General features: G+C 47.9%; 9 protein-coding genes across 9 annotated transcripts; 5 read left to right on the top strand and 4 right to left on the bottom strand.

Moving 5' to 3' along the window:
- Window positions 1-785: 785 nt before the first annotated feature.
- Window positions 786-3262, bottom strand: HD556DRAFT_274370 (uncharacterized protein). The gene is made up of 10 exons (XM_041310099.1): window positions 3213-3262; window positions 3066-3147; window positions 2889-3013; window positions 2206-2835; window positions 2144-2153; window positions 1996-2093; window positions 1706-1943; window positions 1442-1653; window positions 1318-1391; window positions 786-1267 (listed from the first exon to the last, which is right to left on the bottom strand). Exons 3-10 carry the CDS (start codon window positions 2957-2959, stop codon window positions 897-899), a joined length of 1704 nt encoding a protein of 567 aa, XP_041162379.1. The 5' UTR covers window positions 2960-3013; window positions 3066-3147; window positions 3213-3262; the 3' UTR covers window positions 786-896.
- A 2470-nt stretch (window positions 3263-5732) lies between these two features.
- HD556DRAFT_1233778 (P-loop containing nucleoside triphosphate hydrolase protein) lies at window positions 5733-8412 on the top strand (the record flags this gene model as incomplete). The annotated part of the gene is made up of 11 exons (XM_041297620.1): window positions 5733-5909; window positions 6050-6578; window positions 6629-6751; window positions 6804-6934; window positions 6983-7236; window positions 7290-7371; window positions 7416-7595; window positions 7647-7936; window positions 7989-8107; window positions 8156-8252; window positions 8304-8412. 11 exons carry the CDS (start codon window positions 5733-5735, stop codon window positions 8410-8412), a joined length of 2091 nt encoding a protein of 696 aa, XP_041162378.1.
- A 2645-nt stretch (window positions 8413-11057) lies between these two features.
- On the top strand, window positions 11058-13692 carry HD556DRAFT_1441263 (GMC oxidoreductase-domain-containing protein; the record flags this gene model as incomplete). Its single annotated transcript, XM_041306262.1, has 16 exons — window positions 11058-11103; window positions 11164-11415; window positions 11470-11561; window positions 11615-11794; window positions 11853-11863; window positions 11912-12031; window positions 12099-12325; window positions 12364-12468; window positions 12525-12573; window positions 12622-12759; window positions 12810-12867; window positions 12921-13009; window positions 13059-13282; window positions 13331-13350; window positions 13410-13532; window positions 13582-13692. 16 exons carry the CDS (start codon window positions 11058-11060, stop codon window positions 13690-13692), a joined length of 1845 nt encoding a protein of 614 aa, XP_041162377.1.
- Window positions 13693-14983: 1291 nt separating this feature from the next.
- HD556DRAFT_1441262 (uncharacterized protein) lies at window positions 14984-15600 on the top strand (the record flags this gene model as incomplete). Its single annotated transcript, XM_041306261.1, has 4 exons — window positions 14984-15080; window positions 15129-15217; window positions 15273-15342; window positions 15404-15600. 4 exons carry the CDS (start codon window positions 14984-14986, stop codon window positions 15598-15600), a joined length of 453 nt encoding a protein of 150 aa, XP_041162376.1.
- Window positions 15601-17163: 1563 nt separating this feature from the next.
- On the bottom strand, window positions 17164-18750 carry HD556DRAFT_1358545 (uncharacterized protein). The gene is made up of 5 exons (XM_041302546.1): window positions 18247-18750; window positions 18173-18190; window positions 17970-18117; window positions 17722-17919; window positions 17164-17671 (listed from the first exon to the last, which is right to left on the bottom strand). Exons 1-5 carry the CDS (start codon window positions 18667-18669, stop codon window positions 17361-17363), a joined length of 1098 nt encoding a protein of 365 aa, XP_041162375.1. The 5' UTR covers window positions 18670-18750; the 3' UTR covers window positions 17164-17360.
- HD556DRAFT_1268028 (uncharacterized protein) lies at window positions 18751-21496 on the top strand. The gene is made up of 6 exons (XM_041299138.1): window positions 18751-19073; window positions 19126-19591; window positions 19652-20237; window positions 20287-20525; window positions 20582-21119; window positions 21182-21496. The coding sequence occupies exons 1-6, from the start codon at window positions 18893-18895 to the stop codon at window positions 21392-21394; spliced, it is 2223 nt and encodes a 740-aa protein (XP_041162374.1). The 5' UTR covers window positions 18751-18892; the 3' UTR covers window positions 21395-21496.
- A 1224-nt stretch (window positions 21497-22720) lies between these two features.
- Window positions 22721-23977, bottom strand: HD556DRAFT_1358538 (B-cell receptor-associated protein 31-like-domain-containing protein). The gene is made up of 7 exons (XM_041302545.1): window positions 23887-23977; window positions 23806-23839; window positions 23630-23751; window positions 23449-23577; window positions 23261-23384; window positions 23116-23206; window positions 22721-23058 (listed from the first exon to the last, which is right to left on the bottom strand). The coding sequence occupies exons 1-7, from the start codon at window positions 23895-23897 to the stop codon at window positions 22955-22957; spliced, it is 615 nt and encodes a 204-aa protein (XP_041162373.1). The 5' UTR covers window positions 23898-23977; the 3' UTR covers window positions 22721-22954.
- A 77-nt stretch (window positions 23978-24054) lies between these two features.
- HD556DRAFT_1518773 (uncharacterized protein) lies at window positions 24055-26320 on the top strand. Its single transcript, XM_041309117.1, has 11 exons — window positions 24055-24276; window positions 24330-24365; window positions 24418-24493; window positions 24549-24657; window positions 24713-24790; window positions 24840-25018; window positions 25070-25199; window positions 25252-25366; window positions 25416-25571; window positions 25621-25969; window positions 26026-26320. The coding sequence occupies exons 1-11, from the start codon at window positions 24118-24120 to the stop codon at window positions 26265-26267; spliced, it is 1629 nt and encodes a 542-aa protein (XP_041162372.1). The 5' UTR covers window positions 24055-24117; the 3' UTR covers window positions 26268-26320.
- HD556DRAFT_1268018 (anti-silence-domain-containing protein) lies at window positions 26316-27108 on the bottom strand (the record flags this gene model as incomplete). The annotated part of the gene is made up of 4 exons (XM_041299137.1): window positions 27029-27108; window positions 26888-26975; window positions 26491-26836; window positions 26316-26442 (listed from the first exon to the last, which is right to left on the bottom strand). Exons 1-4 carry the CDS (start codon window positions 27047-27049, stop codon window positions 26316-26318), a joined length of 582 nt encoding a protein of 193 aa, XP_041162371.1. The 5' UTR covers window positions 27050-27108.
- Between the last annotated feature and the right edge of the window lie 3 nt (window positions 27109-27111).

Raw genomic sequence — 27111 nt, 5'->3', positions numbered from 1 at the left:
AAGAAGGAACTTTGTTACCCTTTGTTTGGGCGGAGATCTCGACGATTTCCACGATTTCGGAGTGGACACGGAGCCTCAGGCAGGCCTCAGGTCGAAGCAGTACTAGCACTGGAGCCTCGTAGCTGACTTTCCGTGCACGATGTAAATCATTGTTCTCCAGCGCATCGCAACATAATTAAGCATTGTACCAGCTTCCCGAGATCATGAGAACATCCCTAAAACCGCCCCTCCGGCGCAGAAAGTCCGGCACGCACTACGGCAAGAACGGCGGCAAAGCTAGTGGATAACAGACGGCACGTCGGACATTGAAATACACTTGGAGGCCCGTTCTACCACAGCTGCTACCAACGACTACTGCTCACCAGTGCACTACTCGCTGGGCAGGAACTCGGACATCCTTCCGAAGAAGTTTTCCGCACACAGGCTTCGGACAATGACTTTTGGAAGGTGGTAGGTGCGATGCTGGGTCCATGCCGGATGGGCGTGCACTGTATGCGCTGATAAGATTAGCAGTGTCACAATAGCACGTACCTAGGTGATTTAAAAGTCAGCCAAAGTCCGCCACCTGGCCGTGTTTTTGCCGCCGGACTGCGGATATATCCGCCGTAGTGCCGTACTACGCGCCACACTGTTTTGCGCCGGAAGGGCGGTTTCAATGACCTTCTGGAGATCATGGACGTGTGCTAGTAAGGAAGATTTCTTACATAATCAGACTACCGATTACCAACGAACCGATAAAGCACGTAGTTAGACTGATCCTCCACTTTTGACTTCGTACAAACTTCATATATTAGAATACATTATCATGTATAATAATCTCCTAGGATCATAATAATAAGCTATAACGATCACCGGCACCGGTCACCCGTGTCCTTCATCCTCGTTCTATAATCACTTCAAGGGGGAGTCGCAATGTAAATACCAATACCATTAGGTAGGAAGTTCAGACCAGTGGCATTGGTATTCTGCGAGACAGAGAGTATCCGTTCTACCTGCGTGGTCGTGTTGGTGATCGAGCCCAATCCAACATCCTTCCACGGCACGTAGACCTGCGCATTTACCAAGTTGGCAACGATGAGCAAGTATGCAGTGCCATTGTGCCAGAGACCGGCATCCACACCCAAATAGTCGTAGGTGGTAAATGTGGCGTTCGGGTCGACGATGAATGGCTGAACGATGTCTGTGATGATAACGGTGAGGTTAGTCGCTGTCCCCTCGATTGTCGTAACATTGCCGGTTGTGGTCGGGTATTGGAAGGACTTGGAACCTGGCGACGCAAGTCAGTTTTATTCGTATCTGGATTATCGCATAACTTACCTAGAGCACCATGGTTGAAGGAAGTGAATCCCAAAGCAGCCCATTGCTGCCCAGTGGGAGTGGTATTCCAATATCTGCAATGAGAGTCAAGATAGATCGCATCGGGGAGTTCGTGACGACTTACGCGCCACTGCCGAATGCCTGGGGCGTAGTCCACACAGACTTGGTGCGGTCAAAGCCCAAAATGTTGAGCCTGTCTTTGAAGGTCTGGACACGAGCCTTAACATCATACAAGGTACCCTTGCAGTTGTCGCAACCACAGTGACCGAAGTCCGGAGTACACGCTGTGTGCCACACAGGAGAAAATGTGGCGTTGATACCAATAGGATAAGCATCCTACACCAGAGATTAGAAACACGAGCGACGAAAACGTGACGAATGAACTCACGTGAAGAATGATATCGGCTCCATTGACGTAAGGCGAGAAGTTGTAGTCCTGGCAATTCAGGACAATAGAGATAGGGTGGTATCCGTCCAGCTTGTATATCAAGTCATATGTCGACTGCGCCGCACCTATGGGGTCGGAGTTGCCATCGGGCTCGTGGGCGGTTTCCCAGTTCAATAGGTTGGGAACCGAGGCGTAAGTCTTGACTTGTTGAGCAACAACGGTCAAGTTTTGGTAGTTTCTGGATAGAAGATATCAGCAGCTATGTGATGAGGTGGTGAAGTCTGACATACGATCGCATATCATAAACGATGTACATGCCGGCACTGATGGTCTTGTTGATGACTTGTTCGAAAATAGTAAGGTTGTCATAAGGAGGGATCGGGTGAAGCTAAGGCATAACGTTAAGTACATGATAGATCAGATGTTCGCAAGACATACAGTGTTGAACCTGGAAATGATTTGAGTCAATTCGCAGGAGGTGATAAAGATGTAAAACGAACCCGTCGGCTTTAAGTTTATCGATCATAGTCAAATTTCCCGCCAGATACTCGTCGAAATTTATGTAGAAGCCTTGAGGGACAAAGGGTGCAAACGCTCCACCCTTGCCATCTGCGGGCCTCACCCAGAGTGCGCCAGTGCGCAAGTCAGTCTTAGTGACGGAAGCATTTGTGTCAGGGAGATACAAAAGAGATGCGCCAGTCTTGAATTTCTGGGACTTTGAAGACGAAGGGGCAGTGTATGTAGCAGAGCAGGTGACATTGTATGCAGCCTTCCGAGCCTGGAGCTTGCTGATATCTACGGGAATTTGGAATTTGGTGGCATTCAGAGGGACGTTTGCTGTGGTCTTAACGGATCCCACGTTGATTGTGACACTGATAGTTCCTAGGCCAGTGGTGTTGCTAGAAGAGCCGGAGGTAGAAGGAAGTGAAATGGGCTCAGCACCGGCGATCCAGTCGTAAACGATTGATGTATCCACGATGAATGCTGCGCTCTTTGCATCCTCCTGGAGGTATGGGCGAAAGACAGGGGCACAACGGAACGACAGAAGTGGATCAACACTCTGTGCAGGCAATACAAACTGTCCTCCAGGGGGTACCACAGATTGATTTGACATATAATTCTTTCCGCACCTGGAAAGATTTAAGAGTCAACAAACGATGTGCAGGATCGAAATTGTATGTACCATGTCTGAGCAAGCGAACCTCGGACCAGGGCGGCGACAGCCAAAGCCGCGAAGTTTTTATTGTATTTCATTGTATCCTCAGGCAAGAGGAAGATTGAAGGAAGGAGGTGGCGACGTGAAGCTCTCTGAAGATTTGAGTCCTTGCTTGCCCACTACAACTTATATAAGTTCACGCACAGCTATTCGCTCAATTTCACTAGACCCGGCAAAGGCAATCAGGACGATCGAACAGCGCTCTACTACCGCGTATTGATGGTGGCTTGCGACGAGTCAGGATAGATTTGGTTAGCCAGAACAGGCTAGAGCCGCATGGCTGTGACTCACCAAGCTTGTGACAGTTAAGGCGGCTCAGTCCAACCGCCGTCGGTGGCACATTTAGTGATCGATGTTGATCCAAGGCAATATGTGGATGTCAATTACATAGCTTTCTTAGTTGTCGTTAAGAAAAGTCGGACCGCAGATCGGGGGTAGAGGCCTAGGGTTTGTATCTAGAAGTCGAAAGGCCTTTAGTGATTATCGATGAACGTTAACATCGAATGTTGACCTTGACATAGTTGTCTTGTTCATATCATAGTAGTGGATATAGTACGTATGAAGCACGAGTATAGCCTGTCAAAATGACCTGTGAGTCCGATGGGCAACCCTACGCAACTGCCTGTTCGGGGCCCGCCAAGCTCTGCTTAGAAACATGCGCGTGTCGTGTCAGGACCGTGATCATGATGAGGCTGTCACGGTGCAAGCTCAAGTGCGCGTTCCTGCGGGGTTGTTGTGTAACCGGGAGAGTGCGTAGGTTTATTATGTAAGGCATTGACAAGTACCGAGTGTCCATAGCTCAGGCTGGCAGAAACGCTGCCGAGGCTCCATCACTTGAATCTTATTCTCATGTCTCGTCTTGAGTAGCCTGGCTAACTTGAAGCAGACTAGAACCTTAGACTTAGGGCGTTCCATTCAGGGACCCTATGTAGAGTCCTCGAGCCATCCTCTCAATTTCAAATTATAATACAGCATCATTCGACAAGTTACGGACTCGGAGATCACTGGCCGCTCTACGACCACTCTCCTGATGTGCACAGTTTTCACTCTGTGCAAGTCTTGACATGCTTGACATTACAATGTGCACAATGTCAGACTTGGACCAACTCAGCTAGTCCATACTAGAGGTTCATACTAGTCACCAAGTCGAGATGGCCAAGTACTACCTCCTCTCACTCAAATCACTTGGAGCCGCCGTGATCGGTACGAAGGAGTGCAGATTCGCCCCTCCGGTTTACTTTAGGTTACCGCGCGTCCTGAGAGTCGGTCACGGTATTCCTCAGGCTGGTTGGAACTTGGCTGCTGGCATAACATGACACATCAACATTCCCGGATCTCATTCCGACCTCATGATACCTTCCATAAAGTTAGTAGTTGTGATGATCGAACAGTTCCAGCTATTTCTAAACAGGTCAGATGAACTCACTGCCTTTGTTCAATTTTGGAGCGAAACAAACAACTACTCCGCAACTCCCTGCCCCCCTTCCCTGATTGGTATGTCACATATTTTTAAATTCAACTACTCTACGTCGCCTACAAGGGCTCGCTGACACGATGACTAGCAGGCCTCACAAGCCACTATTTCAGTCCGCTTGGTGACCACACAGCACTCGGTGGCCCAGCGATGCTACACTTCCAAGTTCCAACCAACCGTAGCCCTGACATTCTAGTTCAACTCCGTCAAACAAACCGCGCCTTTCCAAATTCTTTCCGATAGTCTGTAGCGACAACATCGGTATCCATCGCATCCTGATACACACTGTCACTCTTGTAGAAAAACGTCCAGGGTACGCTCTTAGCTCCGAGTCTACCCGAGCTTCAAGGTACTGATGACTATGGTGTAAGAATTGATTCAGTCTTACACGCGACGTTATGCTCTTCACTGTATCATTGAGAGTAAGTAGACGATGATGACCAGCTTGCGATTCCGAGGGCTTTTGAACGACGGGCCCTGTGAGCCCTGAAAGGCGAAGCGCGCAATTGACGATACGACAACTAGAGTGACTGTGAGTGACATCATGATGGCCGATTTCAATGTTGGCAGACACTGTGACCATTATTGGTTGACGGGCTCAGTCATGTGTCAACGATTCCCTACCATCATGATGTGATGATTATGACGCTCAATCCCGAAGATTTGGATCTCGTGCCCAATATATTATGTAATAAACATGCATACATGTGGAAGAATATGGTATGGCACCCCTAAATCTTTATATATATATATAACAGTACAGAAGTGCGGGCCAACACGCATTGATCATATCGTATAGAACCTGTACTAGTACTACTGACCGGCACCGATCACATGCTGTCATGCGCAGCGCCGCGACAATGAAAAAGCAAGTCGATTATCCCTATACTTATCGTCCGTACGTGATATACATTGATGCACACAGGAAATTCCGGAATAATGACGTGACCATGGAAAAAGCACACTGCTTAGTAATAAAAATAGGTTCAAACGTTCAAGTTAACGTTTGCGCAATCAGAAAGTCCACATGCTCGTTGTGTTCTTATTGTAATGTTTACCCAGTCTCCAGTGGTGCGGCTGCTTCAAGCTACTGATATCAACCTATGCGAGGTTCATTATGCATACACGCTGTGCGGCATGCATGATCGACCAGCCAACATTCGGCGGCTTCGACAATATTAATGTTGTTGGCTTTCCCGAGCTTCAGTGAGGACGCACGATCTAACTGGATTTCACTTGTGAGATGGCGTTCGGGATTTACCTGACGCCTGTCTCTTGGCTTACAGATGTGACTTTAGCCCACTTAGTATTCTTTCACCATCAGGAAAGAGAGACAGATGAATGCACACGCAGGAGACTTCGACCACCAGGACGCTCGTCGTTTCAAGCATACCCGCATCGGTATATGGGATCTCTACGAGGAACGCCAATCACGCATACGAGTCTCACCGATATCGAATATGTACGCGCCGATAATCTACAACGTTCCACTTCTAGTTCGCATGTTCAAGGATGTACTCAGCATCAGATGATGCTCCATTCTTCTCCCCGCATACCTTGTAGTAGAAGTTTTAGCCTCCCTCATACCCGCTGTTTCTCTGTGGTACGTCATAATGATGCGACTTCCCTGTACATCCATAACATCGTTGCGCAGGTACTCCGGACAATTGCTCCGCCTTGTAATGTCCCCTTCACTTTCATCTACCACTGCCAACTTATTTCGCACCAGGTAGAGAGCGTAATGGAAGCACGTACTGTGGACACAACGGTGCTCGTACATTTTGCGGCAGCACATACCATATGCGCAGTTGCTATGCGCTTTCTCAGATACTCCCGAGACTGCATGATGCCTCGTCTGAGCTTGTACATCAAACAATCCTACAATGAACGAATGCTCCTCTCAGCCGCTCGCCTCGACCTGCCCGCATTTGAAACTCTTTATCACTCGTACACAGTGCAGGAGCTCAGCTGCGGCTTGGCTCATTGGTATACTTCGTCAATTTGGGACACTATCGAGATGTTGACGGACATCGCAATGATACTTATTCGTCTGCTCTCTCACCTTTTGGTTCTGAGTACAGTCATGTGGGAACAACAGGATGGTCTACTTCTCGTGGTTCTCAGTTTTTTGCAATATTTATTGCCCTGGGACAGCACGGGAAAAACAGTGGTCGGATCCTTGGGTATGTCAACAGCTGATACTTCTAAGCCTGTGTTTAAGCCATATACGTAGTTTGGGCCGCGACAACGACCAACGAGAATTTGACTTGCATGCAAAGTCTGAAGGGACTCATTACTGGGCCCTCATATCGTCGAGAGTTTGTCGCAGGCAACTTCAGCGAACACATTAGTGCACGTATGTTGACGCGCCTTACCGGACAATCTTATGCTGATTTGATCGAGATCAGGATTTCGCGAAGCATCTCAGCGCATTGGTCACGATGCGGTTGAATTCCCAGAGCTGAAACGATTTCGTCCTTTCAAGGACTGTCTGAGCATCACATTCATCATCCGAGAAACAATGCATGTGTTACCCCAGGTACGTGGAGTTGACTTCAGAGTTGACAAAGACGACTAAGTCAATTAGGTTGTCTTCTCCTTGCGCGTAGTAAAAAATCCAATGACCACTCCCGTCTCCTTGGCATCACTCATATGGATCAAACAAGCCTTTGATCCATCATATTTCTCGATATCCAGCATGTTTTCCACTCTTGCGACCAACTTGACCCGAATACGCGGTGTTTATGAGTTAGAGAAAATACAAAATCAGGTTGTGGATGGCACGGAACCGTTCCCCGAGAATAAGCAATCTCTTGCAAATGGCATTTCTGTTGAATTCAAGTTGGATTGGTATTCCTTACTTCATAGAATTATTTCTAATGCATATATGTCAGGAATGTTTCGTTCCAGTACCCTGGTCGAGACAGGTGTGCTCTGCGGAATGTATCGTTCAAGATCGAGGCTGGTCAGCTATGCGTAAGTTCATCTACTTCTGTGGTGCTCTCTAATCACAATAGCAGGTCGTTGTTGGTGTGAACGGCTCTGGAAAGAGTACGATCTTGAACCTGATCTCCCGCATCTACGACCCAACGGAAGGCACCATCCTTATCGACGACCGTGACATCAAAACCTTGAAACTTGCTGACCTCCGTGCTGCTATGTCCATCCTCTTCCAGGACTATTCGCAATTCCCCCTCTCCGTAAGCCATACTCATGCAACCTGGAAGCAACGTATTCTAACGTACACGCAGATGCGCGAGAATATCGGGCTTGGCAACCCCGCCCTTGCACATGAGGATGACAAGGTTCGCGAAGCCGCCCGTCTCGGGGGCGCAGAAGACTTCATCGACGAGCTCCCTGATGGATTTGATACCTACCTCAACCGCGTCGTGGATGATTACCATGGAGACCTTCCTGAAGGTACTACGAAGCTCTTCGGGCATCCCGCTGACTCCTCGTCACGGAATGTCATTGGCGGTGTCCATGTCACCGGAGCTCCAGGCATTCAAATTAGCCGCGGGCAGGCGCAGCGGCTTGCAATGTACGTGGCCATACCTTGACTTCTCAGGTCTCGACATGGACCATTCAAATAGCTCCCGCACATTCATGCGCTCGTTGGTCTCTGAAACTTCGGAGTCTTCTGCTGGCATGATGTTATTCGACGAGCCGAGTGCCTCCCTAGATCCTACGGCTGAACATGGTGCGCTCTCCTGTTTCTTCGAGATGCCGATTTAGATGTAGTCGTGACTGATGAAAATAGATCTCTTTGAGCATCTACGGAAGTTGAGGGGTAACAAGACCATGATATTTTCCACTCACCGGTTTGGAAATCTCACCCAATATGCGGACCTCATTTTGTGAGTTTCTGTCTGCTCGAACACCAATGCTTGCTGACGTGGCCGCCGCAGGTACATCGACGAAACTGTCCAGGAAAAAGGAACACATGGTGAACTCATGAAGAAAGGGGGAGAGTATGCTCGTATTTGGAATCTTCAAGCGAAATCATTCATTCAATAACCAGATACCCAGACCACAACATTATTCTGTACCATGCATATGCTAAATTTCAGTCACGTAAGTGATGACAGGTGCCATCAGACAACCTCCTTGCTCGTTGTCCCGTCTACTCGCCTCAATTCACTTGACCTGCCCCATACTCTCTAAAGTCCGAGTCGAAGACGAACGAACATTTGTGCTCAAAGTCCACGCTCTTGGTGTCTTCGAACCGGGTAGCATATGACTCATGAGCATCTACTAATGCTAAGTCAGGGTAATATTGTCAGTATGAGACGTATAAGAAGGCCAAGCGCATATCCAGCCACCCGAATGTCCTGCCATGAACTAACATGTCCATAGTGCGCGAAGTCGCCATGAGTGGAGTACCGGCAAGAGGAACAAAAGATATACAAGTTTACGCTGAATACGTGTGAAATAGCTGGCCAAGTAAAAGGCGAGAAATATACATCTGAACCTCGACGAATCTGCAGAGGTGCGCACTTGAGCATTTCGTACTAACCCGGTTTCGACGGACATGTTTCGTTGTATTGCGCACATGTGTCATATCCCGCGTTCCGGACCCGGACCTATCACACTCATCATTTCCGGATTTCCGGATCCGGCCGACTTCTATGTATCGTCTGGATCCGACCCGCGTCTAACTTCCGCGCCTTATCCCTTTGGTATTTCCCTTATCAGTTAGTACGCTTTATTTTCTGTTCCTTATTCATTTCCGTCTTCATTTTACTAAGTTCCGATAGACTAGTGATAGTCGTCCCATATGTTTTCTTCATAGCTTTACATAGCTTCGCACTGCACTTACTGTTCTCCGTTATGTCCTCAGTAGTATATAAACCCCTGTACAATCTCTGTAGTTTCCTCAGTTCGAATATCATATTAGACTCTGCTCATTCTCTCCTCCGTCCGACTTGAGTTTCTCTCTCGTCGACCTCCGCTCGTCTTAGGATCGACTCCTATAGACTTGACACCTCCGCCTCTACCTCTGGTAGTCCTCCGCTGTTTCCTTTCTAGTTCGGACTTCGTCCGGATTAGTCTTATCTCTTGTTTCCGAACGTCCGCCGGAATTCCCGCGCATCGGACATCGCCCGACGCCCTCCGGACATCGTCCGGTAACCTTCGGACATCGTTCAACAACCCTCGGAAGTTAGGGGCACGTACTCGGGTAAGGGGCGCAGCGCACAAGCTGAAGCCAAGCCCTTCGGATCCGACCCTTGAGCACGTTCTTAACAACATGGCATCGACTTTCAAATCCAGTCGATTATGATGGGGAGGCGTGTTTGGCTGTGTCAACATCGCAAGGGTGCGTCTGAAAGAGCCTGCTCTGCTTCTTTGAGTGTTGAAACTGAAGAACGATTCTCTCTGATGAGGTCGAGAGATTGATGTACGCCTGAGCACGGACTTGAGTATAAGGTTAGCGCACCTGTAGCGAGTACGCAAAAAGGCAACCAACTGAGGTCTCAAACAGTAAGCATAAGCCCCAAACCGTCAGTTGTGATGTCCGTGGACGTCACGATGGGAAGGCAAGTTTCCTCTCGCTAACATGAGGGTGTATTCAAATATCAAATCAATCACGTCCTTTCTCGTCTGTTTGCGTGTCCAGACGTGCATGAGTGGCATTATGCAGGAACTTCAAGGAAGGCAATATATCGTCTGAAAATCGATGATGCATGCACATAATGTAAAGTTATAGAACTATTGTACACCAACAAAACATACATGTAACATCAACACTTCGAATCTGGAGGGGAAAAGACTATCGCAGGACGATTGGTTAATGTAGGAAGGCGAGGCGAAGGACCCAATGCTACCCACCACATCTCACCCCCCTGTATGAACTCAGTGTCGGCATTTGCCCGGCACAATGCTGACGAAGTACGTGAATACCTACCAAGCACACATCAGAACATACATACATACATACGATAGACAAGCGGGAGAAAACCCCCCGCGAAAAGGGTTATGTCCGTCATAGGGTCCTCGACCCTAAAAGGACAATAAATATGAATTAAAAAAAAAAAAGAAAGTTATAGAACTGGCTATGATTACTGAATTATTTATTATTTGGTTCTTTCGCACGATCGCGGAACGCCACAGCCACAATTGTCAGTTGACGGTGACCTGTCTGCTAGAATTTGATTAGACTCGTACGTTGCGACGTGGACACATACAATCATCATGGGGCCACATCATCATGATGAGATTATACGGATCCAGAATCTTTATGAAATACCCCTGAAGTCCCCGCCTCCGGTATCTTCCCTCAACTAGTACTAGAAAGACGTCAAAAAGCCTCCACTAAAACAAATTTGCATTGCCAGCAGGTGTACGTCCAAACGAAATACAACGTTCCTCAACTCACATGTTCGCACGACAGCAAGTCCATCGAGAGCCTGAGCTCGGAAATCTAAACATCCGCATTTCACAACCGTATCACCTGTTGCGATGCACCGGACACTGCCAGGCCCAAATCGCTGGTATGTCTGCTTATGGGCTACGCCAGAATCATGACGGAAAAGTGTAAGTCCGTTTTTTAACTCGCCTTCTAGAATGACGTCAGGGCTATCTTTGTTGTCCGTACCAGTGAGGGATATAAATTTGGACACACTGATAATCAGTTTCCCGCTTGAAGCACCCCTCAGGCCTCAATGCCTCATCCAATCATATCAGAATTTGATATTATTTTTGCTGGGGGTGAGTGACGCATCTCGCACTGGGGTGATTGACTTGACATAACACTGTATCATGGTTCAGGTGGTAGCACAGCTTGTGTTGTCGCAGGCCGCCTGGCTGCATTGGATCCCTCACTTACTATCTTAATTCTCGAAGGGGGCCAACACACTCTCAATCAAGATGTGCATGTGCAGCCTTACAAATTTACAAGGAATCTGGTGCCAACGAGTACCACCATGACATTCAACGTTGGAAATCCAAGTCCACGTCTCAACGGCCGTGCTCCGATCGTTCCTTGCGCCCATTGCGTTGGTGGAGGCTCAAGTGTAAATGGTTCGTAACGTTTTCGCACTGAATACCATAACTCTGATAAGTTGACTCGGTCAGCTATGTGTTACACTCGTGGACCTGCCTCAGATTTTGATGACTGGGGAGCCGAAGGGTGGGAATCTAAGAACTTGATTCCCCTCATCAAGAAGGTCTTCGACTGAATCATCTTTATATTTCTCAAGCTGAACTATTCATTGCTTAGCTGGAGACATATCAGGTACAGCCCGATCGCCCAACCCACGGGTACGGTGGACCTATCAAAGTGTCCCCTGGTGGATGCAAACTAGTTGTCTCCGAAGAGTTCATCCACGTTGGCACGACATATCACAAGAGGCAATATGCTGAAGACACTGATGATTTAAAAACATGCAACACATACAGTGTGCGCCACCTGAATTTCTTTCTCCATGTGTGGAGTCCGCTCACGAGATCCACTTCAGCCATGGGCGAAGTGAGCTTGTGCTCATCATCTATTATTAATTGGGCTCACAGATGAAAGGTACATTGACGGGACAACTGGAAGGCGTTCTGATGCGGCCCACAACTATGTCTACAACCAAGCTCACAATGCAAATTTGCAAATATGGGTTGGCAAGCGCGTGAAGCGCGTGATCTTTCAGTGAGTGTTCCATATTCAAGTTGGATTTCAACCGTGCCAGACTGCTGATATCTTTTTTGAATGAAAGAGATAAGCGTGCTGTAGGTGTCGAGTTCACTAGCGATCCAGTGTCTTGCCCAGACGCGGATCAGTCATCAAGCATCGTGAAAGCATCAAAACTTGTTGTTATCTCTGCTGGGGCATTCGGTTCGCCGGCCATCCTCGAGAGGTCTGGGATCGGTGCCGAAGCAATTCTCAAGCGGTGCAATATCAAGCGACTAGTGGACTTGCCTGGCGTTGGAGAAAATTATCAAGGTCCGCGTTCAATCATTTGTCTCATGATGTTAACTTAGGGTTAAGAGATCACAACCTTGTCTCTACTCCATACTTTGCTGCCGAGGGAACTGTTACTATGGACCCCCTCTATCTTGGGGAGGAGAGTGACGTTGTTGTCCAGAGTAAGCATGTTCTCGCCATATTCCGAGTCCATTTAACTACCCATGAAATATTATAGAAAATCTGGCGCAATGGAAAATTGATGGCAAGTCACTGATTGCCCAAAAGTTGGTGCAAAACCTTCAATACTGGTGACGTATTGATTGGCATTTCAGTAGCAGCGATGCAAAAATAAAATGGCGTCCTGATGACGACGAACTGAAAGCCATGGGTTCAGCTTTTCAACCACGATGGAAAGAGTTCTTCCAGGATCGCCCAGACAAACCTGTTGCACTATCTTCTCTCTGTGCAGGGTGTGCACATTATTTTTGTTTGATGACGCACGAATATTCACGATACCCAGATCTGCTGGGTTCTCGGGTATCCCTCGTGGCAATTACATCACTGCCAACTATTTTACAGTACTACTTCCATATTTACTACCCCGTGATTTTTGTTCTGAATTTTCCAATAGCTGTACCCCGTGTCTACTGGCAGCGTTCATATCAAATTGAACGAGAACGGCCAGGAAGGAATCGACTTCAATGCAGGCTTCCTGGATGAGTGAGTCAGAAATTTCAACTCACTGACGTGACTACGATAATTCTCACAGTCCATCCGATATTGTACCTCTTATCCTCGTGTACAAAAAGACGCGCGAAATCATTCGACGCATGCCTTCATATAGAGGTGAAGTCCCCATAGGCCACCCTCATTTCTCACAGGGAAGCGTTGCAGTCTGCGGAGCAACAACCGGGCCGGCGGACTTGAATGCGCCTGACATAATCTACACAGCAGAAGACGACGATGCGATCGATCGATACGTTCGTGATCACGGTATGTTGCATCCCTATCGTTATGTCAAGTTACTGAATTGATACTCAGTGCAAACGACATGGCATTCGGTATGCACAGCTGGAACTTTCCTGCTTTCACGTGAGGTACCTGAACTTTACATGTCTAGCTCGGAACTTGCGCCATGAAGCCAAGGGCAGATCAAGGGGTCATTGACGCTCGGCTAAACGTGTACGGCGTGACAAACCTCAAGGTGGCGGACATGTCTATTGCGCCGATAAATGTTGGCACGGTGGGTACTGGTCGGGGATCATCAACGTGCAGTCTAACCGTCTCTCTAGAACACATATTGGACAGCGCTTGTCATTGGGGAGAAGGCTGCGATGATCATTGCTGATGAGTTGGGTATTGGAAGTCGATCATCGTGGAAAAGTCCTCAAGCACGTCTGTGATCGGTAGGTGTCTTCGCAGTAATCTTGAGCATGTACTTTACGCGTCAGTCATTTATACGCAATCAACACGTATCTCAAAATCGTGAGGACAATGTATGGATCGCAAATTCTGGTAGTATATTAGCTTTCTTCATACCCTCTGGCTAGGATCAGCACACTCTTGGCTCTTCCCTTCCGAGCGCATTTTGCGTGCCAGTTAGTACTAGTAACTTCCCCTAGACAGTCTTTAGGGAGCCAGACTCATAGGCACTCAGTGGTTTCCTCGGGCGGGTAGCAGCCACAACGCCAGCTCCTGAGTAACAATTATTTGAATTTCGGGGCGCTCCCTGTCCATGTCAATTCGAACGACCGGCGCGGGGAGACTCGCGGCGAAGGTCCACATCTCGACTCGAAATACCGAACCACATCAAATTGCTAGATTATTGTCAGCTGATCCATGAATGCGATACCTTTTAGGCTTTCAATGTTTGCAAGGTACGACCACTCGTAGTCGGTGTTCAATTACAGGATGTGGAGACAATGGTGGCAGATGGAGGTTTTCCGAAGTGCACGACTTGATTAAGGTGTCATACCAGGCCTGTGCTAATCTCCGTCACGAGAAAAGTGTCGGTTGTCGCTGTTGGATGATAGAATCAATCTTCCGGGTCGACACGAATTTCACTAAAACGGGCAACATCAGTGAACTGATGGGTGAATTAGAAGGACGATGGTAACTATGGTGCAGGAATTAATGGATCCATACACGCCACATGATACTAATTATTTAGAGATGGCCACTGGCCAGCTTGCAAAGGCTTTTGAATGACACACCTCAGTGAGCCGTTAAAGGCGAAGCGTACGATTGAAAGCACTATGACCAGAGAGAGTGACATGGGCAATATCCCTCTATTTCATGTGGGCAGACATTGTAACCAATGTTGTTGTTTGACGGACTGGTAGTATGTGTCGACGTACGTGAGATCAGACTTCAGCTGCATCTCCAACGTCGGAAATAGCCGAAGTTCGAGTGTAAACAGACACAAACTTCTCCAGAATTGTTGACTGTTATCGGTTCTTATCAGAGTTTGATATCATTTTTGCTGGGTGAGTAGACATCTTGCACGTAACGATACTATTTTAACATGGCCCTTTGTGTGCAGGCACTGGCAGCAATACAGCTTACATTGTCACGGGTCGCCTGGCAGCATGTGACTCCTCGCTCAGCAGGACCTTAATTCTCAAGTCGGAGGTCAACTAAAACTGCGCATGTCAACCCTGCAAATATTTTACCCATCAGGCTCCAACGAGTACTATGACGACATACAACATTGGTCCCTCGCGGCATCTCAACAGTCGTGCACCAATCGTTCACTGTGCCCATTGTGTTGGTGGAGGCTCAAGTGTGAACTGTTTGTAGTATTGTTGTGACAATGAACAAGATTCTGATGCTTACACAGTTATGGATTACACTCGTTCGCCTGCCTCAGATTTTAATGATTGGGGAGTCGATGGTTGGGAATCCAAGAACTTGATTTCCCTCATGAAGGTCCAAAAACGTGCTGTCCGTATATTTGTCAAACTGAACTGTTGTTATTGCATAGCTGGAGATATACAAGGTGTGGATTGATCGTCCAACCCATGTGTACGATAGAACTATCAAGGTGTCCTTTGGTGGGTGTGCTGGCATGCAAGTATCACAAGAGGCCATTTTTCGATGACTCCGATGATTTAGAAACATGCAATACTTACAGTGTGCGCCACCTCGTCATGTTCCTTCTTATCGAGGTGAAGCCGCCGCTTTCAGAGGGAAGTGCTGCAGTTTGCGGGGAAGTGGTCGGTCCGGTGGACTTGAACACGCCCGACATGATCTACACTGCGGACGATGAGAAAGCGATCGAAAATTTTCACCGCGACAACAGTATGTCCTGAATTCATTTTTCCATTTTTGAGGTAACATATTTGGTCGAATGCCAGTGCGATCGACATGGTACTCGGTATGTGTAACTTGAACTCTCGTACTTCTACAAGAGGTGCCTTATCTTGTGTGCAGCTCGGGACTTGCTCCATGAAGTCGAGGGAAGATCAACGAGTTGTCGACGCTCGGCTAAACGTGTATGGTGTGACGAACCTCAGGCCTCAAGGTTGCAGACTTGTCCATCGTGCCGAAGAATGCTGCTAAGGTGAGTAGTGAACAAATTGGATCTCCATGTGTCATTGCGCACACAAGTCGGTTAAGGTCTAGGAATGTCATATCACTGAATTGGCTCAGGTGAATGAGAGGTACTGAACCCGCCAGCCTTGCACTCTGAAGAGGATGAGGATGCTGCATGCGTGTCGATTGACAACATGTGTATGTACCCTAGGACCCTAAGACTCCTGAGACCCCGGTCTCTGCCTCATGCGCTCTGGCTCCTGCCGGACCTGGCCTGCTCTCCTGCTATCCCCGCCTTTGTATACCCTCGCACTGAGCTTCCCGTTACAACGCTTGTACAATTACTTCAAGGGAACTTCGCCAATCTACATGACGACCTGTGAGGCCCATCCTCCTCAGGTCAGGTTATTTGATGCATTTTTGATCTCGTTATCCGACATGTCGCGAAATCATCGATCGAGGCTTGCAGCTCAAGCTTCAATATTCAATCCCGGATCATGACACGACAGGTCATCAATGCAAGCTTTAAATGTAGTCAACTAGGCACTTTAGACTCGAATAAAGATGGTCACCCTGCAACTGCTTGTCAGATTGAGACTCCGATGTTAATAGAGGGAAGGCCGTCGTTCCTTCTATTACTTAGTCTGCCAATATGGGAGACTAGTCTCCGATGGGCCGCTCAGTGTGAGTTGGATGAACGGACTCTAACTGGTTCCCATGCCGCCTTGTTACTTGATCTCAGACCAGATAATTATCCACCGTGACGTTTCCTACGACGCGAAAAAAATAAACCATGTTGTATGGAGGTAGTAAGTTAGTCTGAGCGCAGCCGGCAGTTGACCATCTGAGAGTTCATAACGACCGTCTTCCCATCCATATCAGACGTCAAGTTTCCCGGTCAGAGATATGAATCCATACCACCATTGCAGAGCAGATAAAACCCTGGGCAAGTGAGCCTTGATACACTCACTGACGATATTAACTCGGTGTTCTATTAAACTAGGTGTATCAGAAGTCAGATACCACAGGTACCTAAACATTCCTTGGTGCCTACCTTTTCGCGAGTTCAACCCCCTTTCCACCTGCATCAGCTAGGTCCGTGCTAGGTACAGGTTCGGATCCAGAATATTCTGGCTTTATTATGAGAGACCCCTATTTTTGAATGTGCTTTGGAGAAGCTGGACAGATCAATTGGAAAGGTGATTAATATCATCGACGAAGATATGTCATCCAAAGGTACAAATAGCAAGGAAGTTGATGGGGTGGAAGGATGATATTGCGGATATGCGGACAGGGGGAAGCAGAGGCCTCCAGACTTCAAGCTTCAAGGATCAGAAGTACGGAGGTGGATTGTTTATTGACTAAAATGATGATACAGCAGTGTATGTATTATCACAAATATAAAACCTTGAGGGATAGTCAGTAGCAAAATGTGTCAATGATGTTAGATATACAGGTAGTTGGATTCCATATTCATGAGATGACAAGTATCAGAAAGACGGATGAGAGTTTTAATGAAGCACAGATGCAGGATATATTAGTCAATGCAAACAGTCCTGGCAGAAGCAACTGGTCGCTTTCCAGTGCAAAAAATGCCAAAATATTGGGCATTTGTTCGAGTGAATACCCTTCGAGGGCGAGAAGGTTCCTCGTTGTCGCCAAAATTAATGTCAGCCGCTGGATATTCCTTAGGCACTAAATGTCCTGCCCAGTTGTCACTTGGGTCACCTGCTGGATATTGCTTAGGCACTAGGTGTTTTCGTGCGTGTGACTCCCTCGTAGATTGCTGCGTTATAAATTCCCCGAGCCGGTTGATTCTCGCTCTTTTTTTCGCGAAAGAATCAGGTGCTAATAATCGTTTGTCAATCCAGGGCTCGTATTGCAGCAGGTTCACATACGTGGCATAACCTCCGCCGCGTTTGGTTTTGGTACTGATAAAATAGCAGCAGCAGGCGGGCAGGTCATTTTTCCTGCGGCTGGTGCGTTCGGAGCGACAAGTAATTCCTTGATGCCTAGTTGGGTACGGGCAGTGTCAACTCCCCCGTAACGTATGGCGAGATGAGTGTATAGCGGAAGCAAGAGCCGGTTTATTCTATCTGTACGGATCGTGAGAAGAAAATACAGCAAATTACTGGTCAATATTCACCGTCCAGTTCCTTTGGAAAGGCATGTTTGCGGTGTCTGATTAAAATCAGCATTTTGAAGTACGCTGATTTCAACGGCAGCAAAGTCTGCGAACAAGTAATGAACAGGTACAATTTGACTCCCATACGTGTAAGAGTGCTGCGTGCGACCTTAATTACCGAGAGCATTATTAAAAGAGCTTGCGACAATTTAAATTATATTCACCTCGGTCAGGGCGATAATCTTCATGGAAAGACCATTAGTTGACTGTAAAATGGAAATAACAACAAAGACAAGACTTTTCGACCGTAGCGCTGAAATTCTGAATCTTGCGAGTGGCTGAACTTCAGGAGGTCATTGATACCATCTTGAACACGTTTTTGAGAGCAAAGACGTTCGGTGAGTTCTAGAGTGACTCGTCGACGATGAAGTGTAGGGGGGATGACATTGTTCATGACTAGTAGAAAGTAGGTGTGAGTGGAGGGAGGTGGAAAGATATGGAAAGAAGAGAGATACTGGCAACACAGAACATGTAGTAATATTAATGTGGCACAGCTCGTGATCTCTTGGTCCACGAATATGATTACATAGAACGCCTTGCCAGCCAGTGCAGGCAATGGAGTCATCAAAAGAATAAATATAGATATCATCACAAGCCCTTCCAAAGTCACCTGTGGATTTCCGTCGTTCCTAGAATGTGCCACAGCCATGTCTGGTGGCATACTTTGCGCTGCACCATTTACAAATTACTACACCCTAGTCACGGTGACGGGCTCACTGGAACTTTGGTGGAAAAATACAAACCTGTCATATTTACGTACAACATCATCAAATAACACGTCCACAAACCACAACCTTGCCAACATCTCAAATACAGCGGCTTTCATTACTACAGCGTGTTACTCGGCTGTATCAACCACCGCGCGTCAATCAAGGCGACACGCAATGGAATCATCTACGAACAGAACAGAACAGGAAATACAGAAACAACTAGAAATTCGGAGAGAGATCGAGCGCTTGCAAGCTCAGCTTACACCCTTTCCCGACTCCGCCAACGATGTAATCGGATCTCCCAAGAGGAAACAGTCATCTGAAACTTTGCTCGCACCCGCTACACCATCTCCTAGTAAGTAAGCGTGCGTGCTCTCGGGGTTTTATCAAATGAACGCTGATGGCAGAGAAGAAGAGGAGGGTCGATCATGCAGGACATACACACCACTCATTACTTGGCCGAACGAGTGCCCCCTCAGGGTCCCTCTCAGCATCTGGAGCTCGGAGCGTGAATTCTCGGCCTTCGGGTAAAGGTCCGATTGCTGCAGTGCAATATCAGAAACCTGCTCCTTCGAATCTCCTGAGCAAGCTTTCTAAATTATCAGGCGGCACAGCAAAACAAGAACAAGTAAATTCAGCTCAAAGGTCTCACAGCTCATTGGCTCGGCCCGAACCTGAGCCCTCCATTGCTTCAAATGCCAAAATGATTGCAGTGCCACCTAGTGCCTCCCAGCCTGTTTCGGACATTGTGCCGAACAGAGATGACCGACTGGCTATCATCGAGCAGCTTAAAGTCGGCCCCGTGGATCACAAGCCGCCACTTGACGATCCCCATTTTCAGCGACTTGAGCCAAATTCTGGCATCCGACTTTCGTACGTGTTGTCATCGCAATTGAAATCGATTAGATCATTAGACTCAAGGATTGTATGCAGGTCTCGTTCATTACCGCACGATGATTTGCAGGAGTATCTCCGAGGTCGATATTACCTCTCACCGTCTACATTTTACTCTTGCATACGACTGTTACCCAACCAGTCAGGCTACGATGTGCCCGTCGAAGGTGACTGGATCACTATCGCCGTTGTTGCAGAGCGGGGCCCTATAAAGACTACGCGTGCTCCCGTAGATATCGCTCCTGGCGACGATGGACGTGCAACCGATGATGAAGGAGGCTCCAGTAACACCAACGATCGTAAAGCTGGTGACAATTCTCGTACCCAGGACCCGCAGAAACAGAAGTCCTTGAGAACTCACGGCAAAAAATTTGTCAATATGAAATTGATTGACTTCGGGGCGCGTTCACGACCGTCGTCATCGGGCGCAGTGACCATTCGAGGAGACGCATTTCTGACCCTCTTGCTATTCGAAGCTGATAGTTTTGACCGTGTCACGAGCGACGATGGCAAAGTCAAGAAGCTCTACAAAGGCGGCAGCAAAGGCGCTTTCGAATCGATGTCAAAGCTTAAAGAAGGGGACGTCATCGCTCTTCTCAATCCAAAGGTTCTCAAGCCCTTCCAGGTGAGCTTGCACGAGTAGCATTACCCATGATAGTGAATAACTTGCTCAGCGGAACAACAAAAACGGCAAACCGCACCCAACCGACAACATACTCGCTGTCACACCCGAGTCCGCCGAATCCATTGCTGCCATCGGACGCGCACAAGACTTGGGCATGTGCAAGGTGCTCAAACGCGACGGAAAAATATGCGGAAGCTGGACGGACAAGCGAGTGAGCGACGTATGCGACTGGCACTTGACGAACGCTGTGCAACGGCAAAGAGCCGGGCGAGCTGAGTTTTCTGCAGGGTAGGTGATGTGAATGGTTCTATACCTTCGCTCCGACTCACACCTCCGTTCCTCAGGACCTCTGGAATGACAACATCGTCATCAAAGAAGCGAAAGGCAGATTATGATCCGCAACGCCAGTGGGGACTGAAGCCTTCTGAAGCATCTGGCTCGCGTGGAGACAACACCACATACGTTGTGTCAGGGCACGTCGTGAGCGGGTCGAATCGGGATGTCTCGTCGATGTTTGTCGCTGAGAACATGGGGCGCGAAGGCCAGGCGCGCGCGAAGCGAAAGCTGATGCAGGATGCCGATCGCGAGCTGAAGGGCCTACTCGAGAGGGATAAGGAAGGTATGCGTGCTGTTGCCAAGGCCAGGGAGATAGGCGCGACGAGGGCGAAGCAAACCTCTGATAGTGCTAAGGATAAGAAGTCCTCAAAGTGGAAGCAAGCCGCGAGAGATTTAGATGGTATTTCAGAATCTGATGATGCGGAGACATCGAATGCACCCCAAACGAAGTTGGCCTATTCGGCAGATATCATTAAGAAGCTTGGATTCGATCCTGCAGCGAAAACAGGGCAAAAGCGTGCGGTGCAGTCTTCGGTGCAAGATAAAGTGCGTTGGTTGGCAATGTCTACTTGGCTCTCTCTAACAGAGTCTTGGTGCTTGTTTCATAGATTGCAGCTCTCGCAGCTGTCCGTAAGTCCCGGAAGGAAATTAATCTTGGTCCGCGACCAGGCCCTAGAATTCGTTCTGGGGTAACTGTTCCTGCGTTCATGCTGGAACATGAACTGGACAATGATGATTGTCACGGTGGTGAGGAAGGAGATGACAATGTCAGTACTGGAGATGGACATGAATGTGACGAGTTGATAGATCTCGATGACTGATTCAGAGGTCACGATGGACAGGTAGTGCTCAGATATACAGATAGTCCTAGTTTTCACTTGCATCTCTTCATGTTGGCAATGCAGCTTGATGTGGTATCCAAGGAGCGCGTCGTGCAAGAAGATTCCGCTACTTATACTAACACGCTCCACATCTTTCAAATGCTAATGACTACAGATCTCGATTCTCTGAGTTGCATTCAAGCTCCTTGCAAGGCGCCATGCTACAGGCTCGGACCAGGTCATCATCTACTATGTACGTGAAGATGCATTAAGGGCTATCGAGTGTACTGACACTCAGGGCTGCGCACTCAACGCTCGTACATTCTTATTTTTCCATCCTAACGCGGTGCAGCGAGAAGCATTAGATACGTACCAGTGTTGCAACGTTCCTCCTGTGGAGCATATACATCAGGTCTCTCAAATCTCATCTCCCCCGGCGCGATAGATTTCAGCGGCGAGCACAAATTTGCTTCCTCGTCTCATACTAATCATGCTTCTAAAAAAATTAAAATTATTCAGTCCTTGAACATGCATGGAATCATCTATGTGATTGGGACACAGAGGCACTTTCGATTCTGGAAAGCGCCAGTCGTACTCAGATACTCCTATCGCCTAGAAATTGTCGCAGCGATCTGTTTGTGTATGCTGCCATGGCCATCAATTATATCTGCCGCTCGTCATCATCCGAAGCAGCGACTAGATTTGTTCTTTCGTGAGCAGCCAACTGTGACATGTCAATGTTGATATCGATCAGACAGATTTCGCAACTTCGGCTTCGGAGGATCCAGTTGCCACTGCCGGATGTTGGCGTCTATCCAATTCATCTCACAGACCCGTTTCCACTTGTAAAACTCCAACATCTCTTCCATGCGGATCAAGAAAGCTTGGCTAGGATGCTTCAAGCATTTTCACCTGTTATCTTGAATTCATCTGACGGGGAAATGTTGAAATCTATGATCACGCTTGGCTCTGCAACTCTGTGACAGACCCTTTACGCTCGAAGGAATAAGTTATAACGCACGACACGAGCACCTTGCATGTTGCTGCCTTGGTTTCTTTGTACAACAAGAACCATCGAAGCCCGACGGTAGATGGTTCGTTCCGCTGCCCGATTTACTATGCGGCAGCCAGTATCAATTTCCACGCTGGGTTGAACATATTTCTTTGGCCTATCATAGCAACAAAATTCGAAATATATTTCCTCTGTTTACGGAGACAGCACTGCGACGTTGGGCGTTGTACTCGACAGTGGTCATGCTTCGCTTACTCTCTTATCATCTGGTTATAGCAAGAGACTCATTTGTCCTTGGTGTTTTTATCATGTTGGGTGAGGGTTCTATGCCAATGGTCAATGAATTAAACATGGCTTGGGTCTGTCGGACAATATTGTGGTTGGCATAAATCTCTCAGAGAAGGTACCGCACCCTTCAAATACATGTCACTGAATTTGCTACTTACTACGGATTGTTAGGAAGGCCATGGCAAAGATGGGTAACTGATCGTCAACAAGAACTAAAAGAACATGAAAGCCAGTGCACATGACAATTACACAAAGGACCTCTAGTCCAATTTCTTGTCCGAAACAGCCCCAGTCGCCTCATTGTGCCTACCCACAAGCCGATCGACTTCAGCAGCCTGTTGTGCGGCCTGCTTTTTGAGGTTTGCTGAGGGATGCATGTTTGGTTTAGAAACGAAACATGGATAAAAAGCGATAAACGCACCAAAATCACGGTCCTTTGCTTCGCTCGCGGCTAATTTTTTCTTGAGTTCTTCGATTTGCTTGGATTGGTCACCCTTGGCGCCAGCACCAACCTGCGAAACCAATGATATATAAACAGGAGCCAACCCCACATGGAAGGTACTCACAACTTTCTTCAATTTGGCGTATTCCTCCTGCGTGTGGATGAGGTCCAAGATGATGGAAAACGTGCGGGCGAGGACCAAAGAGAGGAAGAGGCAGAAACCAGTTAGGTAAGTGTTTCGTTGAGCGCTGATAAGAAAAATACAACGCGTCAGATTGAATCATGCGTTATGACAGAGGATGGGGTGCGCACTAAAACTTGCGAGCGGCGAAATCAGTTCGTGCGTCGTGCGTGCCCTGGCCGCCTGTTTTTGCCATTTCGGTTTCGGCTGTTACACGGAACATGCGTTGGAGGGCATCTAGGAAGAGAATGCCTACGAAACTGTGTCATGATATTAGTAAGTGAGTGAGATGTGAGCGATTAGAGTGCAAACATGAAGGAAATCTTGAGTCCATACGCGACTTTGGCGACGATGGGGCTTTCAGAGAGAAAATGGAAAAGTTTTTTGCGGACTGTGAAAGGGAGTGGGGATACAAGCAGGCAGAATGTTACCATCTAGTTTGGACGCATTATGAATCATGAATTGAAGTCAGGTGCTGCCGGACTTACTTCTGCTGCTAGGAGTAAGAATGTAAGCGAGTAACTGTGGGATCATGAGAGCTTGTCAAACTCGGTTTGTTCAATACATACTAGATTGTCATCGTGCTTAACGTCGTTTTTGCCGTCGATGTCAAGGTTAAAGTCTACGTTGCACAATGCAGCCTTTAAAACGGGATGGGTGCACTGCTTACTGTGGAACGTGTTCAGCGTGACGTCACAGACACGTCCCCATCATTACATAATCGATTCCCATCTACCCCTTGAACGCGTCACTCTGATCACCCGATTACGCTGCCGCAGACCTGCACTTCATCCAAATCAATGGCTCCACTACAAGTACACGTTAAACACGCAGGAAAAACTCTCGATGTTGACCTAGAGACATCACTTCCACCTGCCGCGTTCAAAGATGCGATTTATCAGGTCACGGGCGTGCCGCCGGAGCGTATGAAAGTTATGATCAAGGGTGGCGTGCTCAAGGTGCGAACTTTTCGTGTTATGCGGGTGCTTCGATGTATAGCTTATTCGTGTAGGATGATACGGATTGGAAAAAGGTGGCTCCTAAAGCGGTGAGTGCGCTCTTGTTTTGTTTTGTAGAATGTGTATTAAATATGTGGTTAGGGACAGACGTTCATGGTTATTGGCGCTGCGGGCGAGCTCCCGAAGCCACCTGAAAAACCGATTGTTTTTCTTGAGGGTAAGCGTCTCAGTATGCATGTGATTTAAGGGTTGTAGTGATCGCTTTTGCGTAGACATGGACGAGTCGGAAATTGCAGAAGCCGTACGTTTGTTTTATTTGCGCTCGTGTGGATTACTCAGGGTTTTGTTCTTGCAGCTCTCTTTACCAGTTGGATTGAAAAAGTAGGTGCTACAGCAATTCATAGTGTACCGTGAAGTGACAAGTATATGCTCGCAGTCTCGGAAATACCTGCTACATGAACGCCACCGTCCAAGCGATGCGTGCAATACCCGAACTTCAGACAGCTCTTTCAACGTATGCTTCTATTTCTTACATACGTGGCTCGTGATCCCATGTCTCATAGGTCACCGCATTTGGATGTCCTACCTCGTGCGCTGAGAGACTTGTACAGCGACATGTCTCGTACGACGGAGGGATACATTCCTAACACGTTTTTGAGCGTGTTGCGTCAGATTGTGCCTCAGTTCGGGGAGGTTGATAGATCGGGCAAGAATGGAATCTTAGGGGGGTTCGCGCAGCAAGGCGAGCGTTTTTCTGCCGTCTTTTTAGTTGGGTCGTTGACTTAAGGTATAGACGCTGAGGAGTGTTGGACACAGCTTGCGAATGGCTTGAAAGAGGTTCCTGGGATTGATGCTACGGGTAATACAGTAGCGGGGGGGAGGAGATTCGTCGATCAGTTTATGATGGCAGAGATACGCAGAGAGTGATCTAGATTTTCCCTTTTTTGCTTAGCTTCAGCTGACTGATTTGGACAGATTGAAATGTGACGAAGCGCCTGAAGAGCCTAGCACTGTCACGATAGAGAAGGTGCTGAAAGTCGAGTGCAATATTTCGGCGACAACGAATTATATGCATACTGGTATCAAGGATGTATGCATGTTTTTTGTGCTTGGGTTGGTCTTTGCTTATGCGTATGCAGGCACTGAACTCTCAATTGGATAAGAACTCTCCTTCGCTTGGACGTCAAGCAGTTTACAGTCAGACATCGCGTCTCTCGCGTCTACCCAGTTACCTGACGGTGCACATGGTTCGTTTTGCATGGAGACGCGATATCGGAAAGAAGGCCAAGATCATGGTGAGCACGAATCATTTCTAGTTCTGCCTCACGTCTCACGGTCCCCTAGCGCAAAGTGAAGTTTGCGTCAGAGTTTGATGCGTTGGAAATAGTGACCGATGAACTGAAATCGAAGCTCACGCCGGTGTCCAGCCGCCTAAAGTCTATTGAGAAAGAGCGTGCCGAGCGGCGGAAGGTGCGTAAACGGACGAAAGTGGCGCAGGAGGCGTCGTCGTCATCTAGGCCCGCAGAGGAGAGTGCGGATGTTGAAATGGCGCCTACGAGTGAGGTGGTGCCGGGGGACCTGGAGGAGGAGAGCATATATCGTGCGCGGGAACTGCAGGAGCTGGAGGGATTGGCCGATGCTGACCTGAAGAATGATTTTGGATGCAGCGTGACTGGGTTGTATGATCTTGTTGGTGGGTCTCGTTGTGATTTTGCTTGGGGATAATCTGAATTTTGGAATTTTGGACAGCCATCGTTACGCACAAGGGAGCAGATGCTGATGCGGGGCATTATATCGGTTTCGTGAAGAAGAGCGTATTCCATGCAAAGTCAGGTGATGGACGTGCGTTTGATGAAGACGATGAAGATTGGTACAAATTTGATGATGACAAGGTATCGGTGTTTCCCAAGGAGAAGCTGGGGACGATTGATGGAGGAGGGGAGGACGCATCTGCCTATGTGCTTTTGTACAGGAGTAAGCCGTTAGCATAGTGTTCGATAAATGACGGGCTGTAGGTATAATGCAAGAATACAATGAATCTAAGTACTACGATTCGCATCATCACCATCCAGGTCGTTTGCACCATCTAGGTCGTTTGCAGAGGGAACGGCGGCTGATGCTGCAGCGCCTGCAGCGGCGTAACCTTGTGATTGTGGCACGACGTCCCTTTGAGTAGATGAGATTCAGATCACAGACATGAAAAACAAGACGAACCACTTGATTTGAAAGCGGGTGACGCGTAGTTTTGTGCTTATATCGCGTACAAGTCTATCAAACTGAATTTTCTCCGGAGGAGTGGCTTTCATGTCCTCGTTATCGTACTCTGTGTTCTGATAGTACCCAACGCGTACAAACTCTTGATCACGATAGGATCCTGTGAGGATAAGAGCAGCGACGCCCAGGACGTCCTCTGTTGGTATTTTCGCGGGATCAGGAGCGAGACCCTCGAACTCGAAAGAGTTTACGCCGACTGGGACTGGACCTACGAGGCAGTCGTCTAGTTCTTGGTCTAATTCTTCATTCCCTGGTGAAGATACATAGATGAGCTTCCATTCTAGATCTATATTTGAAAGTTAGCAGGTGAAAGCTACAAATGAAGTATTGCGCTGACCGTCTTTGAGAGGCGCTATGCACTCAAAAGTGACGCGAAAGTGATAAGGATCCAAGAATCTTGCTGGATTGTTAAAGAACTCGACATTCTACGGATTCGTTGACGATTTTCAGTGATTTTTTGGTAGTGAATTAGACGCACGCGGATTGTAACTATCGACATCGTGGAAGAGGACGATGCGGGGTAAGGCACGTGGTTTGCATGCGGTGTCACTCTGCTTTTGT

Source organism: Suillus plorans (genome assembly GCF_016647745.1).
Source record: "Suillus plorans strain S12 chromosome Unknown HD556scaffold_17, whole genome shotgun sequence".
Taxonomy (NCBI): Eukaryota; Fungi; Basidiomycota; class Agaricomycetes; order Boletales; family Suillaceae; genus Suillus; species Suillus plorans.
This window is presented reverse-complemented; position numbering and strand designations above follow the sequence as displayed.